The sequence below is a fragment of the Sarcophilus harrisii genome, chromosome 6 (genome assembly GCF_902635505.1).
Source record: "Sarcophilus harrisii chromosome 6, mSarHar1.11, whole genome shotgun sequence".
Classification (NCBI taxonomy): Eukaryota; Metazoa; Chordata; class Mammalia; order Dasyuromorphia; family Dasyuridae; genus Sarcophilus; species Sarcophilus harrisii.
This window is the reverse complement of record NC_045431.1, coordinates 129,493,617-129,515,819: the sequence shown is the minus strand read 5'-3', so window position 1 is coordinate 129,515,819 and position 22,203 is coordinate 129,493,617. Positions and strand designations below refer to the sequence as shown.

Genomic DNA, 22,203 nt, shown 5'->3' with positions numbered 1-22,203 from the left:
AACGTTTAAAGCTATTCAATGTTAATTTCATATAGCTAAGTGGAAAAAATAAACTGAGTAGTAAGGCTATTAAATTCTAATTTATTGATAGAATTTATGTATTAATTTTTGATGCACTAAATTTTTAATGATGGGCACCTAATCAAATTAAATGTTACAAATGAAAAATTAGAAACAACTTGAAGCCAAGATTGCACATTATCCTGGTTTGTTCCAGTGATAATTTAAAAGTAGTTTTTAGTTTATTCTCTCTCTTTCTCTCTCTCTCTCTCTCTCTCTCTCTCTCTCTGTTCAAGAAAAGATAATGGTATTGCTGAAGCAAACATAATTATGCATGTAAGTTTATTTTACTATGAAATGATTGAGAAAATAAGGTGACATTTCATTAATATATGGATTAATGAAAATTACAGTCAACTCACAGGCAAACCATAAGTTCCTCTGGGTCCAGGCTCTCCAACAGCTCCCTTTTCACCCTAAAAAAAATACATATATACACACACTTTATTTTTGTATTAGCCTATCTATACATTTTTTCTTTAAAGTTCACCAATAAAATTCTATCAAAATTCCAGAGAAATAGTCTCAATCATTTCAAACAATTTGTTATGAGTAATGCATAGTTGTAACACACATATTTGGTTTTTTTTTGTTTTGTTTAGTTTTTTTGTTTTTTTTTAATTTAATAGCCTTTTATTTACAGGATATATACATGGGTAACTTTACAGCATTAACAATTGCCAAACCTCTTGTTCCAATTTTTCACCTCTTACCCCCCCCCACCTCCTCCCCTAGATGGCAGGTGACCAGTAGATGTTAAATATATTAAAATATAACTTAGATACACAATAAGTATACATGACCAAAACATTATTTTGCTGTACAAAAAGAATCAGACTCTGAATTATTGTACAATTAGCTTGTGAAAAATCAAAAATGCAGGTGTGCATAAATATAGGGATTGGGAATTCAATGTAATGGTTTTTAGTCATCTCCCAGAGTTCTTTTTCTGGGCATAGCTAGTTCAGTTCATTACTGCTCCATTAGAAATGATTTGGTTGATCTCGTTGCTGAGGATGGCCTGGTCCATCAGAACTGGTCATCATATAGTATTGTTGTTGAAGTATATAATGATCTCCTGGTCCTGCTCATTTCACTCAGCATCAGTTCGTGTAAGTCTCTCCAGGCCTTTCTGAAATCATCCTGTTGGTCATTTCTTACAGAACAGTAATATTCCATAATATTCATATACCACAATTTATTCAGCCATTCTCCAACTGATGGACATCCATTCAGTTTCCAGTTTCTAGCCACTACAAAAAGGGCTGCCACAAACATTCATGCACATACAGGTCCCTTTCCCTTCTTTATAATCTCTTTGGGATATAATCCCAGTAGTAACACTGCTGGATCAAAGGGTATGCACAGTTTGATAACTTTTTGAGCATAGTTCCAAACTACTCTCCAAAATGGTTGGATTCGTTCACAACTCCACCAACAATGCATCAATGTCCCAGTTTTCCCGCATCCCCTCCAACAATCATCATTATTTTTTCCTGTCATCTTAGCCAATCTGACAGGTGGTAACACACATATTTGACTTTATTAAAATCACAGATGAAGGACTTATGGTAGCCAACTCCCATCAACTCTGTCAGAGAGGTTATTTGTCTAAAGTATTATAATTGAATTACTTATTTATTTACAGTATGGATTTTTTCCCCAAGGATTTCAAGGATGAAATGTTTTGATATCTTCTACTAGACCCAACTGAAATGGTGTAAATTTGCTGCTGCTCCTTCAAAGAGCATTTAAAAATTATTAATCTTTCTTTTAGAAGTTGCCCAAGGTATAAATTTTGTCTTGTTTTGGGAAGATTTAGGCCTGTGCTTCCATTAATGCAGAGAATACCTTAATGAGTATAGGGTAGGAATTTGTTTGTAACTTAAAACCTTAGGTACTGAATCCTTAAAGTACTTAGTGGTTATGTCACATAGCTATTAATAGCTAATACTACTAATTACTGATAATTACAGTTAATTGATTATTAAAAGGTTACTAATAATTCCTCATCATAATTACTACTAATAATTACTATTTATAGAGCCATTTGAGGGCTACAATGTATTTAATAAATGTTACCTCATTTGATTTCTATTAACTCCTAGTAAATCCTTTTAGTAGATGAGGAAACTGAGGCAAGCTGAATGACTTGCCCAATATCATACAGCTAATAACTATCTCAGACTAAATTTGATCTCATAATTTCCTGTCTTCAGGTCAAGCACTCAGACCCAGCATTGAGTCATCTAGAACCTAAAACAAGACTTGAACTGGTTTTATAGTATGAATTTCTTTTTTGGGAGATGGAGGAGAGAAAATTTGTTATTTCATTGATCTGGGGAATTTCTAGTGAGGAAAATCTAGCACAGAGCAGGATTTACTGTGGAATTGACAGGATTACAGAGTTGCCGTGGGGATACAAATCTTAAACCCTAGTCTTCTGGATTCAGAAGTCAGATCTCCATCTATGTAGCACCTGACCATAGTTTAGATATACTCATAGATCAAAATCTTTGATAAATCAATTCTCTCTCCATTCTGCTTTTTTAAACTAGGCAATTAATTTCTGGTAATTATAAGAAATCTGATGTCTACAAAAGAATATAAAGATTAGTTGAGCAGAACGAAGTCTCACGACAATGACATGGCTATGATAATGACTGGGGTAGTTCTATTTCAAATATTATTTTTTTCCTCTTTGTTTTGATTCATTAAATCTTGTCAGTTGTGATTAGGATGTGATTAGACACAATCTAGAAATTATCAGCCAAATTAGGATTTGGCTGTGAAACTGGTATCTAAGCAGATGGCCAGAGAGAAGATAAAGCCTCAATTCTGGCAAGCCATTGAAAGGAAATCTGTTCACAAAAGAATTTTAAGGGTTAATAAATTAGGTCTCTGGAATGAAACACAGAATAAAGAGATTGGCCTGTCCCCCTCATCCTGGGCTCCATAATAGGTCCTGATAGGCAGCCCTTTTCCTAAATAGCTTCCATCTTCTCTACCTCGATCTCTGTTCCAACTCTTATAGCTATTTAAAGTTCTTTGTGGCTAAAGTACAGCAATGGATCTAAGATTAAAGACTTGAAATTAAGCGAGTCAGAGTTCATATATCTACATGAGTATGACCTTAATGTCTTCCCTCAAGAAGCTCTACCATTGATCCAAAGATGCCATCATTGCTTTACACATTTACGGACCTGCTCCTCTGGAACTGTCTTTACATCTCAGGGTGCTTTTCTTTGAATATGTTCAAAAAGGGCACATTTTCATTGTTATTGGGTAGATTTGAGTTTTGAGAAGCAGTCCCAAAGTTTAGTGAATAAAATGATAGGTCAAACTGAGTTTTATTGAATATTTGTGACCAAAATGAGATATAACTGTCACTGACTACTATCTGACCTTGGGCAAATCATTTAATCTTTCTAGCCCTTAATTTTCTGAATATTAGAATATAAAATCTTAGAAGGTGTGTATTGTTTTACTGTTTTGTTTTTGTAACCCCAGCACTTTCCACAGTGTCTGATTAATAGTGGATAGAATACTGAGCCCAGAGTTAGGAAGACCTGACTTCAAATCAGGCCTCAGCCACTTTCTAGTTGTATGACTTAGGCAAGTCTAAACTTTGCTTTTCCTTGTTTCCTCCTCTGTAAATGCTTATTATAAGAATCAAATGATATAATAATTGTAAAGTGTTTAGCACAGTATCTTATACATAGTAGGCACTATATAAAAGGTTGCTGATTGATTGTATTTCTTAAATATTTAGTCAAATGGTTCAGAAACCACTTCTAAAAATTGTATTGGAACATCATTTTTTAAAAAATTTACTTCTCAGAGTGAGTTAGCTATTAAAGCAGAATATTTGACTTTCAGACCTAGATTCGATAATTTGAGAGAGAGCAAGATTTTGTGTGTGTGTGTGTGTGTGTGTGTGTGAGAGAGAGAGAGAGAGAGAGAGAGAGAGAGAGAGAGAGAGAGAAATTGGGGTGAGGGTGGAAAATATAGAGTCATAGATCTGAACCTAGAAGGAATATCATGGTCTTCTTGGTTAAGTCCTTCATTTTATGGGGAAGGGACAAGCATCTCCTTAAGTACCTACGGTGTGTCAGGTGCTTTAGTGCTAAGTACTAAGTACTTTACAGCTATTATTTCATTTTTTTCTTACAATAACCCTTTGAAGTAGGTGCCATTATTATCTCCATTTTACAAATGAGAAAATTAAGACAGAGGTTTAATAATTTGACCAGGGACATACAGTTATTGTCTAATATGACCTCAGGTCTTCCTGATTATAGGTCCACTGTTTCATCTACTGCATCATCTAGTAGCCAAGCTACCATGAGAAAGTTTTTCTTTTTTAAACTATCACCTTAAATAGTTTCATCAGAACTATTCAGTATTTCCATTGTCCTAGGAACCAAGCATCTGGTGGCAGGGAATAAGACAGAGGACTAATGTTCATGAAAATTTGCCTGCCTTCCTAAAAGACTGATTTCATTTAGGCTGGCTTAATTTCTCTGGGGCTTTTTAATGTACTCTAATGCCACTCTCTATAACCCTATATATATATTTTAAAATGGTAGTTGAGCTGAAGCAGCACCATACCAGATGAATGGCCACAGTGTCCCCAATGTCCTGATAAGAGGTATTTTCAGAGACCTGATACTAGGTTCTCTTTCAATAATCCAGTGTACCTCTTATACTGATGATGCTTCATTTTTCTTCAACTATGCAATCAATGGAGGTCTTGGCTCCCACAGCTGATCTCTTGATTCTCTCTGCTCCAACAAAGAGACCTGATACTCTTGTGACACATCAGGAGGCATCGGAAGTAACAGCTGATTTGCCAAATGGTCAAATCCAGCTCCTCTACTCTAGTCTCAAGGCATGTTGCCAAAAGAACTGGGGAGATTTACCGATTTGTTTCTAGAAATAGTCACTGTCTTTCTTGACATCACACTGATGGGAAACCTTGAAGGTCTATTTAAATGTTAAAGTGTTTATTTTAAATTTAGATAAACATTGTCCCTTTTACCCTAGAATTCACAGATGAAATTGTAGATAAGAGATAACTGCATCTCTGAGGAAAAAGATACATTTTTGTAAGGACCTGAAGATCTCAGAATTTTCCTCTCTGGAAAAAGGATAGAGGGAACAAATAATTAAGCACCTACTACATACCAGGCCCTGTGCTAAGTGCTTTACAAATATTATCTCATTTGATCCTGACAATACCCTGCAAAGTAGATATTGATATTATGTTCTTTTTACAAATGAGGAAACTGAGACAAATAAGAGGTTTGTAAGTTATCTGAGTTTAAATAGAAACTTGGGTTTTTTCATTCTAGGTCTAGAACTTTGTCCATTGTGTCATCTAATTGCTTCTGATCGTGATTAATTGATGCTGTTGTAGCAAATTTTATTATTGATCCTGTGGTTCACAAGCAACATGCAAAGAGAGTCTTCAAACTAGAGGTTAAGGAAAAGTTTTTCCCTCTTAAAACTCTGAAATTATTTTCTTATGGCTAAAGAAGGAAGAGGTCTTTTTGAGAGATAAAATGGAAAAAAAGGTTCACTTCATTTGATGATGGGGGTGATCATGATAATTTGTGCCCTTTGATTTTCTTTACTAAGGTGGGGATAGAAAGCTATTTTTTTCTTCTGAATGGCAGTTTTGTATGAAAGGCTACCTTCCAAATCCTGGAGATTTTAGCCCCACTTCTTTCTGCAATGCCATGTAAAGACATCTTTTTTATGGTAGCAAAGTCCTCTTTTTTCATAGAAGAGAACTTAAGACTCTCTCTATCTTTATTGTTAGTATTAGTGAGGCAATTGAGATTAAGCAACTTGCCGAGGATCACACAACAAGGAGATGTTAAGTGTCTGAGGCTGGATTTGAACTCAAATCTTCCTGATTCCAGGGTCAGTGCTCTTTCCATTGTACCATCTAGTTGTCCCTTATTTTATTATTATTCTTTTGACTCTATACTTTACTGACATTGAATAGCTGCATCCATTCTCCTAGGGAGAAAAAGAAGGAAGCCCGTTTTTGTAGAACTTTCTTCATTCCACAGATTCATTTGAACAATTGCAGAAACATAAGAGGAACTTACTCTTTCTCCTTTAGGACCTGCAGGTCCATGGGGTCCAATAGGGCCATCTGTACCCTACAAAAAAAGGAATAAGAAGAGAAAATGTACCAGAAATATAACTCAAATGTTGCTAAAAAGCAGTAGAGGTTGAGCGATTAAATGCTGCCTTAGGAAACCATAGAGATATTTTAATGCTACTCATCTTTTTCTTATAGTTCATTTCTTCAGGTTAACTATTTTTCAGAGATTTTAGGGATGAATGGTATATTCCAGTAAGGGTAAAAATTTCATTTGATCTTATTTATTCACATATATCTTTCTTCACATTTTACTCCTCTATCACATTCTATTTTTAAGGCAGAAATATAGAACTTCTCTTATCCCCCACACATTATTTTCCTCTGGTGGGCTGCTTTGGTTGTCAGCAGCAGCAGGAGTTCCTCTGAAGGCTTGGCCAGAACGGTTGGAAGAGAGTTGAACAATTTTATTTGCTGAAAGTCAAATGAAGAGTAATGGTCACCAAAGTTTCCTGCTCAGATACAACCTTCAGAGGATCTTTTGAAGGAGTTGGGTAGGTGAGAAGGCTAAAGAGGAAGAGGAAGAAGTCTGGGTGAAGGGAAGGAATTATGTGGCCATAATCCCTAAAATTATTCCTTTAGCAGAAGCAGGCAACCTGAACAATTTATGCTAGTAGGATTCCTCTTTCTCCTCCCATTTTAATGGTAAAATAACCACTAAAAGAAGTGGGAGTTATGTGCATAAATATAGCATATAGAAAGAAACACAGAAATCTCAATGAAAAGAATGACAGCCTAAAGATTGGCTGCTTTGTTTTATTTTTAAATAATAACAGATGTTCACCTTTTATATGTTTTTTTCCTTTCGACTTCTAGAAATGTTAGTTCCAGGAAGACTTTTCTGTTCCCTCCCTTCCTTCCTTCCTTCCTTCCTTCCTTCCTTCCTTCCTTCCTTCCTTCCTTCTTCTTTCTTTCTTTCTTTCTTTCTTTCTTTCTTTCTTTCTTTCTTTCTTTCTTTCTTTCTTTCTTTCTTTCTTTCTTTCTTTCTCTCTCTCTCTCTCTCTCTCTCTCTCTCTCTCTCTCTCTCTCTCTCCCTCCCTCCCTCCCTCCCTCCCTCCCTCCCTCCCTTCCTTCCTCCCTCTTTCCTTTCCCCTTTCTTTTCCCCTTCCCTCTTTCCTTTCCCCTTTCTTTTTCCCCTTCCTTTCCCCTTTCCTTTCCTTTCCTTTCCTTTCCTTTCTTTCCGAGGCAGTTGGGCTTAAGTGACTTACCCAGGGTCATACAGCTAGGAAGTGTTATTTGTTTGAGACCAGACTTGAATTCAGGTCCTCCTGATTTTAGGGCTGGTGCGCTATTCACTGTGCCACCTAGCTGCACCCCTCGGAAGATTTTTTAGATTGCCAACAGTATATAAGTTCCATAAGGTCAGGGACTATTTAATTTCTGTATTTATATCTCTACCATTTGGCATAGTGCCTGGCATATAGGAGACTCTTAAGAAAAGCTGTTTGGATAAGTGAGTTGAAAGGTTTATTTTTAAATATAAGATACTTGTAAAACTGATGAAAAGGCAATCTGGATTTAAAAACCAGCCTCTAGAAATCTAATCTGATATGCTTGTGACTACTCAATCTCAATTGGTACTTTCTTTAGCTTCAAAAGCCACTCTCAAAACACTTCAAACGCTGAAATCGAAGATATGAAGGGGATGGTGTTATTACAAACTCAAGACAGAAGGCAAAGCTGTAATAAAGAGACATGTCTCATTTAAAAGAGCAGATATGCTTACATAAGGATTATCTAATGCTCAGAAGGAAGTTATATATTTTTTGAAATGTACATAAACAGAGAACGAATAGTAAGTAACAACAAAGGCTGGAATCAAATCTTCTTTAGTGCTATTAGATAAATGATCCCATGGAATTACATGGATTGTGAGACTGATATAAAAGAATTGAGTTTTTGTAGAGAAATGAGCCATAAAGATGGACATCTGTAAAGTAAACCAGGTTTCAACCCTAGAAATAAGTTTTTTGGTAGTTCTGGGATTCATTTACAGAAAGCTGCAATTTTACTCTTCCAATCATTTCAGCACTATGAACATTATTCATCATTTTACTCAAATAAAGAGATGTATCACAGAGCACCACAAACTCATGAGGAAGGCATGCAGAGGAAGACAAGAGACTCACCCGGGATCCTGGCTTTCCGTCTAAGCCAGAGGCTCCCTGTATGGTTAGGTTGGAAGCATGGTGGGTGCAACACAGATCACAAGAACATGAAATTAGTAAGTAGAACTGATAAATATAAAATTCAAACAACAGAATTTGTGGCTATAGGTTCCAAACTATCACATTGCTACAACTTGTTAGTTAAAAAAACAACAACAACAACACACAACAATAAATATCCCTCAGACCCTGAAATTTTCATGACATTTCTAATCCACAAATCCTTATTTAAAAAAATCAATCTAATGAGTTTTAAAGTAAAATAAAAAATCTACTCTGATAAGCATTAAGTTCTACCTAGATGCCATTTGGACTTGTAACATGATTTTTTTCATATGGACTATAAAATTTACAATATAGTCATTTCTTTATAGATTCTGAAGAGAAAAAAAAGTGGTTCAATGCCTTAAAAAATGCTTCATTCCCCCCCCTCCCCTTTTTGGAGACAGAGTTACGTGACTTGCCCAGGGTCACACAGCTAGTAAGTGTCTCAGGCCAGATTTTTACTGAGGTGTTCCTGATTTCAAAGGCAGTGCTTTATCTAATGCACCACTTATCTATCCCAAGAAAAACATCATTTAAAGAGCCAATTATTACATTTCAGTGTTCCAAATGATAAAGAGGAGAAAGTCCAATTTTGCATGTTAGAATTTTGGGGGGAATGATAAAGTAAATGACTAAACCAGGGATTTTTCACCTGTCTTTGGTAAGATTTCAAGGGGTCAGGGAATATGCCTATCTTTAGCCATCTTTAAGGTGTGGGGGAGGAGGGAGCAGAAGGGAAAAAAAGAAAAAGAATTTACATGATAATTACATAATAATTTTGTTGTATGTTCAAAAGGAATAGTAAGTTGTACTTTTTAATTGCAATTATGAAAATGCTTGTTTTATTCCAAAAATTTAAAATAAAATTCAAAAAAACTTTTTAATATGAGAAAAAAATTACACCTTTATTTTCATTAACGTCTAACTGAAATTTAGTATTTCAATTATTTTTAAAAAATATTCTGAGGAGATCATGTGCTCCACCAGCCTGCCAAAGGGGACTATGTCACAAAACACAAAAACTGTATTTTCTCCCTTAACCACTTCCATCCATTCCCTTTTTCTGGTAAGGTTACAAGGTTTGGCTTAGATGACTCCTAATAGATTACATCAGTTTAAAAGGATGGGTATACTGCTAGACCATTAGACATTCATTTCATTTACCACTAGAGGGACCACTTTGAAAAGACAAATGAAATAGCTAAATAAAATATTCTAAATCCAAATCATCCCTAAATAAAATACATATCAGAGATCATATGGTAATTATTTGAATTTCCCTGTTTATTATTATTTTTAAAATGTATAGTTTTTTTTTTTTTTTTGATCCTTGATCAATCAAGGAACATTCAGCCTGGTATTACTCGTCTAGAATTCTAACTGAACACCTGAAAGATTTCTAGTGCTTATTTCAAGCATGAATTGTAAGCACTGTTTTTGACTTGACATGGATGATAGATTTTTAAATGGTAAAATATTCATACAAGCTCTTTTTACTCACATCATTGATGTGATTGTATATTTAAGAAAGATAAGGCATTGGCTTTGAGGTTTCTTGGCTAGATTGCAGGGAGACTAACTTGTATTCCCATCTTTTGCTTTGGGGGAGGGGATTTGATTTCTACTGCAAAAAGTATAAATGATGCTACATAGATACATTTGTAGGTATCTATTCCAACAACAACAAAAAAAGGATGAGTAATCCTACTTATCCAATAAAATGATCATTTGTTTCAGTAGGCAAGTTATTTGGGCAAATGCTATAGTAATTAGGCAAATTATTGTAGGCCCAGAGCTTTGATTTAAGGTTGATTAAAAGAAATCATTTTGGAAATTTAATTTTTAAAATGAAAATTCAAGCCAGTCATATACTTTATAGATGCTCTTTCTTCAGAGTCTTGATGGTAATGACCTGGGTATTGATAAAAGTTTGGGGAAGACTAACAGAAATTTTTCAGACACAGAAATAGTCTAAACTTTTCTGGAAGACTGAATAATGTAGTCCTTCTGGAAGAGATTGAAAAAAAAATTAGTCAATTAATAATTGACTTTTTGGCTAGCTATTATTTGGACTTTTATTTGCAATATAACCCTAAACTGGAAGATTGTTTAAATTCTTATCAAATGTGTTTGAAATTTAGGTCGAGTCCTTTTTTCCTCTGGTAATTGTAGAGAAGTTTGATATGAAAAGTGGGGAAGGAAGAGGAATTTTTCATTGTTTTGAAAGCTAATTAAAAATCCCCCTGTTAAAGATCTATCACAACCTTCTGGAATGGTATGTGCAAAACAAACAACATGAAACATTCAGAAAACAATAGGATTAATGTAAGGAAGCACAAAGCAATGTCCTCACACCATGAACAATGAGTAATTGCACATTTGCAAATGCTAGGAAGTTACAAAACATACAAAAAAAAAACCCTTTTAGAAGTCTTTAAATCTACAGTGAATTATGAGAATATATTTTCAGAGGAATTATGTGAAATAATGCATGTGTAGGTTTTAAGAGGGAAGAGGAAGACACTTTCAATAATCTATGGAGAGAGGTGACATGTATACAACCGAATGAGGTGGCAAAAGTGACAAAAATGCAGACTCTAGGGAAAATTGAATGGGACTGAGTTCTGTTCCAAAAGATGATGCTTTAGACAATAGGAATATCCACAATATTCAAGTACTCCTGAGTAAACCAGAGTTATTGGGTTAAAATAGAAAGACAAGTCTGAGATTTGTACTAAAAATTGAACAGTTTTCTTTACTTACTGGAAGACCAAGGGGTCCTCTGTCACCCTTTTGACCTGGTTCACCTTTCAATCCTTTAAGACCATTTAACCCTGGTTCACCCTAAATGCAAAAGTAAATGCCAATTTTGGTTGCTATTATGGGTTTTTAAAGCTGGGACAGAAGAGAGCCAGTCTAAGAAATTGCTGCAAAGTTCAGTTTTAAGTAACAGCAGAAGCAAGCTAGAATTATCTTTTATTAATTCAATAGTGACTTATGAGTTTGGGGGAGGGGTTGTAAAATGATTATCAGTTAATTGAAATATATGACAGATAAAAAGAAACTCGAGTTGTTGATATCATTTTTGTAGAAGAAAATGCCCTATGAATGAATTAACTTAAGGGTGGGAGTATGTCCCTCCACTTTGTTCACATCTGGAAACGAAATATTTGCATTACACAGCTGTGGCAAAATGCATTAGTAAAAATCAAAGTGGAAGGTACTGGGGGAGTTTTGTAACAAAAGCCCATTCTGCTGGAACAGCAAACTGTAATATGCAGGAGAGTCTTCAGAATTGATACTTTAAACCTTTAAGCATTTATGTTCACTCAAAGAAAACAACAACTGAATCAGAATGATAGAGACTAAATGGCCAGAATGCCTATTTTTAGTGTCTACCATATAGTATGTAAAAAATAAAGTTTTAGAAATTTTTTTAATCATTCATATGTTTAATATGAGATTAAAGGGAGAATAAAATGTTAGCTCAAGATGTATCCTAAAGATCTTAATACTTTAAAAGTAAAAGTTTAATATGATAGCTTTAATTTAATATTTAATATAAATGATTTGTTAAGTGGGGAATAATGAATTAATAATCAATTATTTAATTTAACAGTGTACCTAAAACTTTAATAAATCAAAACTTCATTAAGGCTTTTGGGATGCCCTGTCATTGGAACAATGAAAAATTATCATAGAATCATAGAATTTGAAGTCATCTAATCCAATTAAGAACTTTCCTTCTAAGATATCCTCCAAAAGAGGATCTTTAGTATGAGAAATCCACTACTTTCAGAAGAGACTCATGATGCTTTGCTGTTGTTGCTCTGTAATTTCAGTGTCTCTCTCAGTGATTCCATTTGGGATTTCCAGCAAAGATGCTGGAGTGGTTTGCCATTTCATTCTCCAACTCCTTTTACAGATGAGGAAACTGAGGCAAACAGATCATATAGCTAGTGAATGTCTGAGGCCTGATTTGACCTCACAGAGATGACTTCCTGACTCCAAGCTCAGCATTCTATTCACTGTGTCACCAAGCTTCCCCTTCTGCTTTTGTGCAGTTCTAATTGTTAGCTAGTTTTTTTTCCTTGCATTGAGGCTAAATATTCCTCTTCTCAACTTGTGCCTCTTGATCCTCACTTCTCTCTGGATATTGGCTGAACAAGTCTAAATCCTGTTCTACTCCAAGTTGAAAACATCCCTCATTGGCTGCTCACTACTCAAATCTCATCTTCTCTAGGCTAAATATCACCACTTCGTCTAGCTTTTTATTATATGGCATATCTTTATGAGCTTGGTCACCCTTTTTTTGCTGCGTCACATTTTCAAAGTCCTTTCTAAAAGATAGTACTTAGAACTGAATATACTACCTCAAATAACATCTGAACAGTACAGAAACAGAGACAATGACTGTTCTGGGCACTGTGCTTCTCAAAATGTACCTTAAATTTGGCCTTTTTTTCCCCTATCACATTCCAGTCATATTGGTCTTGCATGCACATATAAAAAAAACAAAATAAAAAATACAATCCATATTTATATGTGAATTCTTATCCAGTGATACCTACATCATGATACACTTGAACAACTCATCCCTCCAGTTCAACCGTAGGATTTAACATTTATTCTTATTAGATTTCTATTAAGATTTATCCATTTTTCTGAAATCTTTTTGGATCCTTACTTTTAATAATGTGCTAGGTTATGCCTTCCAACTTTGTGCCATAGCCAATTGCTTAATATATGCTTTTTATGATCATATAATTGTCATTATAGAATAATGACAACAGATAACATTTGTATAGCACTAATTCTGCTTTATATGCTGCTTACTCTTATATTCTTTTTAATCCTCACAACAACACTAGGAGATGGGTGCTATTATCCCTATTTTCTAGGTGAAGTAACTGAAGCAAACAGAGGTTATATGACTAATAAGTACCTGAGGCTAGATTTGAACTCATGAGTCCTGACTCTAGAATATGCCACACTGATAAATGTTTCAAATTACATTAATTTGGTAGTAGCTTTTTTTTTTTTTTTTTTTTTTTACATTGGGAGATGAGGGATGAGAATTAATTAATTTCCCTGAGACTGGAAAATGAAGGTGAAATTTCTTCACTAACAAGCAGTCAACTACAGACATCCCTGTACTAAGTCTTTGTGATTTTCATGTATAGACTTTAAATATATCAGAAACAAACACAAAAAACATAGGAAGGTATATTTCAGAATTATACCTATATAACATCTCTCTGTATAAAAAAATTATGATTATACTCCAGAAGGAGATAAGTTACTTAAGGCAGGACTCCAGGTGGAAAAGAAACATGCATTCTGGGCCCTTGACTCTTATTGATTTAATTTCCCTAACGTCTAACAAAGTAGAATGCCTGCATTCAGAAAACTGCAAAATGAGAATGAGAAGCTTTAAAAAAAATCACATAGTCAAAATAATTATCTAATTTCAATTTGAGATCTACAGATTTATACAGATTAACAAATCATGATATTGAACGCATGATGACAATGTAGTCCAGCTTTCCTTATGTGATATTATTCAATAAGAAGTTTTGATTCATGAAAGTTGGGAATTTAGTGGGAAGAAGTTTTGACTATTAAAAATGTCTTTTTTCAGAGGAACATCAAGTCTGAATAATGGAAATAGAACCCACTTGAAATAATGAAATAATAAAATAGAATTTTAAGAGATAGAAGGGACCTTAACTGATAAACTTTTGAGTAATATTATTTCAGATTATAATTTCTAAAAATAATTGGAAACACTGAGGCCTAGAAGTGTTATACTTAAAGTTCCACAGCTAGAACTCAGATCATCTGGCTATTTGTGTTTTCAAAACACTATCCAGACTTATGAGATATTTCTTTTGGGGTCACTATATCCCCAAGAGAAAGGAAATTAAATTTCTCTATACTATTCATTCAGTTACTGGGTTCAAAATTTAAGACACTAATGTCCCTCTTCTACTTTACATGCAGTCAGCTGTTGTGGCTTGCCAGTCTTTGCACATCTCCTATATGTACTATTCCCTTTCCTTTCCAGATCTACTGCCCTAATTCAACCACAAATTACTTGCCTCCTATACAAATGCAAATAGTGAGTGATCTAAGTGGTACAGAATAAAGAACTGGGCCTGAAGCTGGAAGACCTGAGTTAAAATTCAGCCTCAGACTTAATTATGTGATCCTAGGTAAATTATTTAATCTCTGCTTCAGTCTCCTTAACTGTAAATGGGAAAAATACTAGCATTTACCTCACAGAGTTGTGATCAGTGAGACTCTATTTATGAAGGGCTTAGCATAGTGCCAACTATACAGCTGATACTCAATGCTTATTTTCTTCCTTTATTCCCTTCTTTAAAAAGTCTGTCTCCAGGACTCTCTGCCCCAATCTATACTTAAAATCAGACTTTCTGCTTGTATAAGAGATATTACTCCATATCAGCTCAAAACCCTATTGGCTGCTGAATTAAGTCCAAGGTCTCTCACAAAATTACATCACTCTTTCCACTTCCTACATTTTTCCTCTCTCCTTATCTTGCACCCATAGCTTCTTATACTCTGTACTCTAGCTACAATTTAATATATATCAAACCCCAAATATGTGCTATCCTTGGAATGTCCTTAGCTTCCTTCCTTTAATCTCTATCCCTCTGCAAAAATCCTTTTCATCTTTCCAAGATCTGATCCATGTATTTCCTTGTCCATTAAAACTTTTAGTCCTTGATATTTCCATGGCATTTTTGAAACCTTTCACATATATTTATTATATGCTAATATAAGCATACATATATACTTGTATATAAAGCAGCTTTTATATCTATATACTGAGGATAGAGTGTTAGGCCTCAAATCATGAAGACCTAAATTCAAATTTGACCTCAGATACTTCCTAGCTGTGTGATCCAATACAAATCATTTTTGCCTCAGTTTCCTCATTTGGAAAATGATCTGGAAAATGAAACGGCAAAGCACTCCACTGTCTCTGCCAAGAAAATCCCAAATTGGACCATCAAGAGTTGAATATAGGTGAAAAATGATTGAACAACAATCAAGTGGGGATAATAGCATCTAACACCCAGGACTGTCATGAAGATCAAATGAGATAATGTTAGGAAGTTCCTGGCACACAGCAGATGCCTCAAAAATTTTTGTTTCTTTCCATTCTTCTCTAAGCACACATATATATCAAAGCTATAGCATTATAGGGATTGTGTGTATATGCATGTCTTGTCTCCCCATTTAGATTGTAAACATATTGAAGGCAAAAAAATGTGTGTTCCCAAGGAGTTACATCACACTTAGGAGTGGGTTTGTCTTTTTCATTAGGCTTATTTTCTGATCTCAGTATTTCATAAAGAGGTGATGCTCTCTGAGGGCACTAGAATTAACCATTCTTTTACAGCTAAAGTTTTAATATTTTCTCTTAACAAAGGCAAAGGACAGGAAGGGCTTATCTATCCTGGGAAATAGAAGGAGACATTATTGCTAGGCAGGAGCTATATCTAGTTACATTCTCCATCTCAATGAATATAAAACATATGTGTAATCCCATAAATGCTTGTAGGGTAGTTGAAATTTGGAAATGACAGATTCTAAAAATTAGATGGAAATTTACAAATATGATAATATATTCATAGTGCGGTGGAATGAAAGCTACATTTGGAGATGGAGAATCTAATTGCAGCTTTGATCTAGTTAGCTAGTTACTTAAACTCTTAGGGTCTCATTATCTTCATCTGTAAAAGGAAGGGGTTAGACTAGATGATCCTGAAACTTCTCAGCTCTAAAGTGCTGAGCCTATATAAACTTCAAGAAGCACATATTAATAATACCAAATGATTTTTGAAATGTAAGCTAAATTGGTTCTAAAGATAGCATAGTGACAAAGCAACACCTGGGATAGTCTGAAACTTTCATCTGCTTCCTATATGATGAGTTGATTTTTATTATCTCAGTACCATAAACTTGAATTGTGTTTGGAAAAAATGCAAAAAAAAAAAAAAAAAGAAATCCAATTATATCATTTAGATTTGTTGTAAATCATTCTGTATCATAAGATTCAAACATCTGGATGCTTAAAGGCTTAAGAATATCACTAGGTATTTGACAAATGAATGCAACAGAGACAAACATGCTTGGGTCATGCTTCACAATAATTAACAAAAAGTTTAGCAGAAAGGAGCCAGGCAGTTATCTGATTACCTTTGGCCCAGGAAGTCCATGGGGTCCCTGGAAGTAGAGAAGAAACTTCTGATTAAGAACTAGACCACTATTTGTCATTTGTAATCAGAAACAACTTATTAAATAAATGCTCAAATATAACATCAATAATGTTCTTTTTGGGGGATTCTTTTTGGAACAGGGGTAGATGAGATTTTAGATGCCCCTTTGCCATCTCTATTAGAGCCTGAAATTCCATTACAAAAAGATTTCCATTAAGAAAATCACTTGTCAGTGGGGAGAAATGTGTCTGGCTACAGAGAAGAATTTTAAAAAGTATTGTATCAAAGTTATTTTTGTGCACCTGTTTAATGGCATCAACATTATGATGTAAACTCCTTGAAAACAGAGACTGGTTATTAGTCAAATATCTTCAATATTTTTATTGTATTCAGAAACTCATTGTAACAAAACAGATTTGGAGCTATTCACCCCTTTGTAACCTACTTGATTCTTACTTGTGTTCTTCTAAAAATCCATAATGAGCATATACAACATTGGAGGGGGCTTCCTTTTAAATGAATCAATATAAATCATTTATTGAGAAATACAAACTACTGTGCTATGTACTAGGGACACAAATAGAAAAGCAAGACATTCCTGATCTCTAGGAGCTCATGTTCTAAAGGTGGAAATGACACATATAGAAGATTTCAGGTCGCATGGAAAATGTCTCTTTTTGTGACCATCGAGATAGCACTTGGGTTGTCTATGAGTCTATAACTCTATGTGTCTAGCTAACCTAATTCTTTAGTCATTCATTTCTTCAATATCTCTTACAACATTATGAGATGCAAATCATCAGAGTAGATGCAAATGGGTACTTTAAAAAATTGTGTGTGTGTGTGTGTGTGTGCGTACATCTTCAAATCTTTGGAAATACTATACAACTTTCCAAATACATTCTAGTCCAGTTCTTTTTTTTTCTGGGCCCAGCTTCCCATACATGTTCATCCAAGATATATTACTGATTGATTAATTCAAAGCATTATTCATTTAACTGAATGTCATAGCCTGGATAAAGGATTTTTTTTCTATTCTATTTTTCATAAGTTATTAACATGTTCTCTTTTGATTAGTCATGTTTTTCACTAAATAGTTTCTATAATATTCTGAGGCTTGATGACAAAAATAACAAAAACATGTGGAAGATGTCACCATCTGTAGGAAATCATTCTTCCATTTGCACTGTTGAAGAAAACTTGTAATAATCATTTTTGATAATTATATGATCCTAATAAATGGTAGATACATGGTTGGAAGAAAGTCTTTAAGTCAATTTGCTCTACTGAATCAAATTTCTTTCTATACCCAATATGTAGTAGGATATATATTCTCAGTCAATTGTGTAATTAAAAAAATATATGAATTATAAAGATATAGATAAAATAATCTGCAAAAGTATGTCTATTCTCTTCTCAGGTTTTCTTTGTGCATATTTCTTCTTCAATGTGTATATTTTAATTTCTCACTGGGCATTATAAATGTTCAATTTTATTATATATTAATTCCTGTTTACATTATATATAGATTTCCTAGTTTTGCTTATTTTACTCTGCTCTGATTTTATGTCTTTCCCTATTTTTTTCTGAATTTTCTATAGGTTGGTAGTTCCTGAAGTATTTTTAATAAATTTTGTTTGGAATAATAATATCATTTGTGATTTTTATAATTGCTCCTTCTTTTAAAAATCAATCCATTAACATTTTCAAAACTGTATAACATTAAACATATATTTCTTCTGTATGTACATCATCTGGCTGAGTCATGTTTTCTAACTTATTTTTCTCGGTCACCATTTCTACCTTTTCAATAGTATATTGAATACTGAGATATAGCCAGATAATTGTTGGATTCAATTTTGGTGGATCCTTTGCTTTTGATAGTGAGACCAGGGTAGTGTAGAAATACTGGCATTTATATTTCATTTTCCTTCCATTTGTTGTCCCGCTTTTATTTATCTGCTAAAACCATTTCATATGTAACCTAGCTTACTTTGATGTCGTACAACTGTATCTAAAATGCAAAAAGGAAGATTATTCCTTGGATATCTCATCCTGAAAGGCTCATGAAGAATATAAATAAAGACTATCATGAAGCTAATTTAAATTTTGTGTTTCAAAATTGGTTATAGAGGTAAGACGTAGAGGAATCCTATGAAGAACCTAACAAAATTTTTCAAAGTTAAACAAAGATTTCAAAAATCAAGGTTTTCAGTTTTGGTACATGATGACTTTAATGCAAAGATCAAGAGAGTAAGAAATATAATCTAAAAGATTGTTCAAAGATGAAGAAAAAAGGCCCAACATTCACAAATGCATATTATTAATATTTCCTTCATGAAGGGACACACAAAGAGCACAAAAATATAAAAAAATGAAATTGACTGCATTTTAATTGACAGGCTCCTTAAATAAAAAATAATTTCTGAATCAGCTATCAGTGTGTAGCCAGAAAGATCAGAAATTCAAAAGGAAATGTCAGAATCAAAAACAAATGAGAATAATGATGTGGGGTATGTAAAAAAAAAGATTAGAAGTAGAAAAAAATCTAGAACCTTGGGTTTTCATGTACTTGTAATAGATTTTTTCATCTGCAAGGAGAACTAATAATTCTTGTCCAACTCTCTGTCTCATTGGAGGTAGAATTTGGGTAGAGGGGACCAGGCAAATACTTTCAGTGAGTGGCTCTGTGATAATATCACACTATCAATCATTCTAATCACTCACAAGTAAAAGATCTCACAAGTGAATGAATCAACCTGCAAAATAATTCATTATAGGAAAACTGATAAGAAATTTAGAGAGACTAAGTAGACATTTGTGCCTTTTGAATTCTATTTTGGTTTTCAATAAATATCTCAAAGGACTTTATTTAGAAAATAGGAGGGGGATAAATCTGATGTAAAATCATAAGAAAGAGTTTATCATGTAATGAAATATTGAATATATGTTGCATATTTTTGTATTATAATTCATTTCAGACATTTTTCTGTAAATAGCTTGTTGGTTTATCAGAAGTTGTTTCTATCTTTAACTTGGCTAGAATGTATTTCATAAGAGCCATTAACAAGAATAGATGAATAGAATCATCATCTCATTTCCTTTTCTCTAAAGTTTTGGAAGGGAAAGATGAAGTGCCAACAGCATAATTACTAGACTTGATGGGCTAGTAACTGCGGTGCTTTTAGATAGCATATGGAGGTATCACCCACTACAGAATGGAGGTTGTTATTTATGAGATGGAATGAGTGTGGCTGGTGCTACAGCTTATGCTCAGGTCTTTTCAAGCATTTTACCAAACTTTTCTTTATTTAGTCAAACATTAATTAAGCTCCTACTATGTCTAGACACTAAGCACTAGAACACAGGAAGGAAAAGTGACCAGTTTGTCATATATATTACAATACATGCGTATATCTACACATACACACACACATACACACACGTACACATCCCCCTCTCTCTCCACCCTGAGATTCAGTTATTAAACATTTACCAGCTTATCTCTGGGTAATATTTGTGCATGTATAAATAGATATAGAAATATAAGATATATACAGATATACATATACATATAGATTTTTATATACATAACATATACATATATGTACCCATGTCTATGAATATATATGTACACACATGTATTATATGATAAACTGTGAACCTTTTTATGTATATGTGTGCATATCAGTTGTTAAATATTTGGCAGCACATCTCTGGGTAGTGTGTGTGTGTGTGTGTGTGTGTGAAAGACAGATATACAAATATATAAGTATATTTTGGGGTACACATAATACAGTCATTTACATATATGTATGTATGTATATATGAAAGAGATCTTATCTGTTGAACAATAGTGGAGATAGATTTGATACTTTTCACTTGCCTGCCTTACTGAAGATTGTTTAAAAAAAATCCAACTCCACATAAAGCCTATTTACAATAGAAAGCAATTATGTTATATGAATCAAAACCTTTCAGAAATATTATCTCATGGCCAAGATTTTATTAATGTTAAATTGTTGAAGATGAGTAGAGGCTACCCCCAGGAGTATGCTTGTAAAATGTTGAACAATTGGGTCTCTGGAAAAACAATTTACCAAGGACACATTTTTTAAAGTTTAATGTGCATTATTAACTCTTTTAGCCCATTTTCTTAAGTCTAGATAATAAAATAATATATATCAAACACTAATATCAGCCTTTCCTGATTTCTGAGATGTAAATTAGTTCTCATCAAAGCAATAGGAGTGAGCTCCAGTAGATCCCTGAATATATCTGTTATCTTTTCACAAGGATTTCATGTCCTTCAAAGTTTGTAATTAAGTCATAAATTTATAAGAGGGAAAGATGCCATCTTGAGTCTTTGGAGCTCAAAGCCAACAACTTAATTTCTTTCTTTGTGTTTTTTGGAAAATAAGACAAATGTGCTGGTGATTCTCTCTGGTCAATAAAATGAGCCTAGCTGTATTCAGGGACTTTATTTTGCTCTTACTATAGTTATAGCTGATAAATAAAACATTAATTGCTGATGAAAAAGAAAACTTACCATTGGACCTGGTGGACCATGGGGGCCGGGTGGGCCTGGTGGGCCGATGATCTGCATATTAAAAATAAAATATGTTTATTTCTTTCAGATAAGTTAGACTGAATCTCTTTAGTTTCCTGCTCTCATTATTAGAATAGGGACAAGGGCCTTAGGAAAGTAATGCATTAAGTTCTCTCTATTTTATATTACTTCCACCAAATACCAATTGGTCCAAAAAAGAAAGCAACCAATTATTAAGAAACATCACAAATGCATCAGCTATTGCTATATTTTCAAATATTCCAACGAGAAAAACCATGGTTCCAGAGAAAACTGAAACTATGTTCTGCATTCAGAATTCTACCAAAAAAGTTTTGGAAAACCAATGAATTTTTTTTCTTGGCGTTAGACAGCCCTCTGAAAAATTACTTCCAACTTGTTCTCCTGAGACACCCATTGTATAAGGCTGACAGAAATTTCCTTTACAGTTTGACACACCAAGACATTAGCAGTTCCTACAGTTGTTAAACCATCTGGTACGGGTCTGAACTTAGTAAATGGAGGACATTGTTTCCCAGTGTTTTATGGACAACCACAGGAATACAACCACAAGAAACTTACAGAAGGCCCCTGAGGACCCGGTAAACCAGAATCTCCTTTTTCTCCTTTCATGCCATTGGCACCCTACAAAGAACATGAAGAAAAATGCACTTTAGTGTCAATTCTCCTCAAGTAACTGAATCCACTTGGACTAATAGTAATTGCTATTATAATGTGCTACAGAAATGTGTTACTTATTTTCAGATGGATAACAAAATTATATACATTCAACACATAGATAGTATTGTCTCCTTCTCTGTATGTTTAAGGAGCTTATTAAAATCTCCAAGTTCTCTTGGGACATAGCAATTCAAAAATACAGTAAAGATTTTATTTTTGTTATTTTATTTGAAATTTACTTCAATATTTCTCTGAATT

At 33.9% G+C, this 22,203-nt stretch overlaps 1 protein-coding gene across 3 annotated transcripts in view; it reads right to left on the bottom strand.

The window, feature by feature from the left end:
- Positions 1–22,203, bottom strand: part of COL25A1 (collagen type XXV alpha 1 chain) — a 528,728-nt gene that overhangs the window by 23,262 nt on the left and 483,263 nt on the right. For 2 of the 3 annotated variants that reach the window (XM_031943399.1, XM_031943400.1), the window contains exons 28-34: positions 21,847–21,909; positions 21,247–21,297; positions 16,678–16,704; positions 11,212–11,292; positions 8,365–8,400; positions 6,180–6,233; positions 423–476 (exon numbers count right to left, since the gene is read on the bottom strand). In XM_031943399.1, the coding sequence (XP_031799259.1) occupies positions 423–476; positions 6,180–6,233; positions 8,365–8,400; positions 11,212–11,292; positions 16,678–16,704; positions 21,247–21,297; positions 21,847–21,909 (366 nt within the window). The remainder of the gene's footprint in view (positions 1–422; positions 477–6,179; positions 6,234–8,364; positions 8,401–11,211; positions 11,293–16,677; positions 16,705–21,246; positions 21,298–21,846; positions 21,910–22,203) is intronic. The other variant, XM_031943401.1, reaches the window with a different exon arrangement.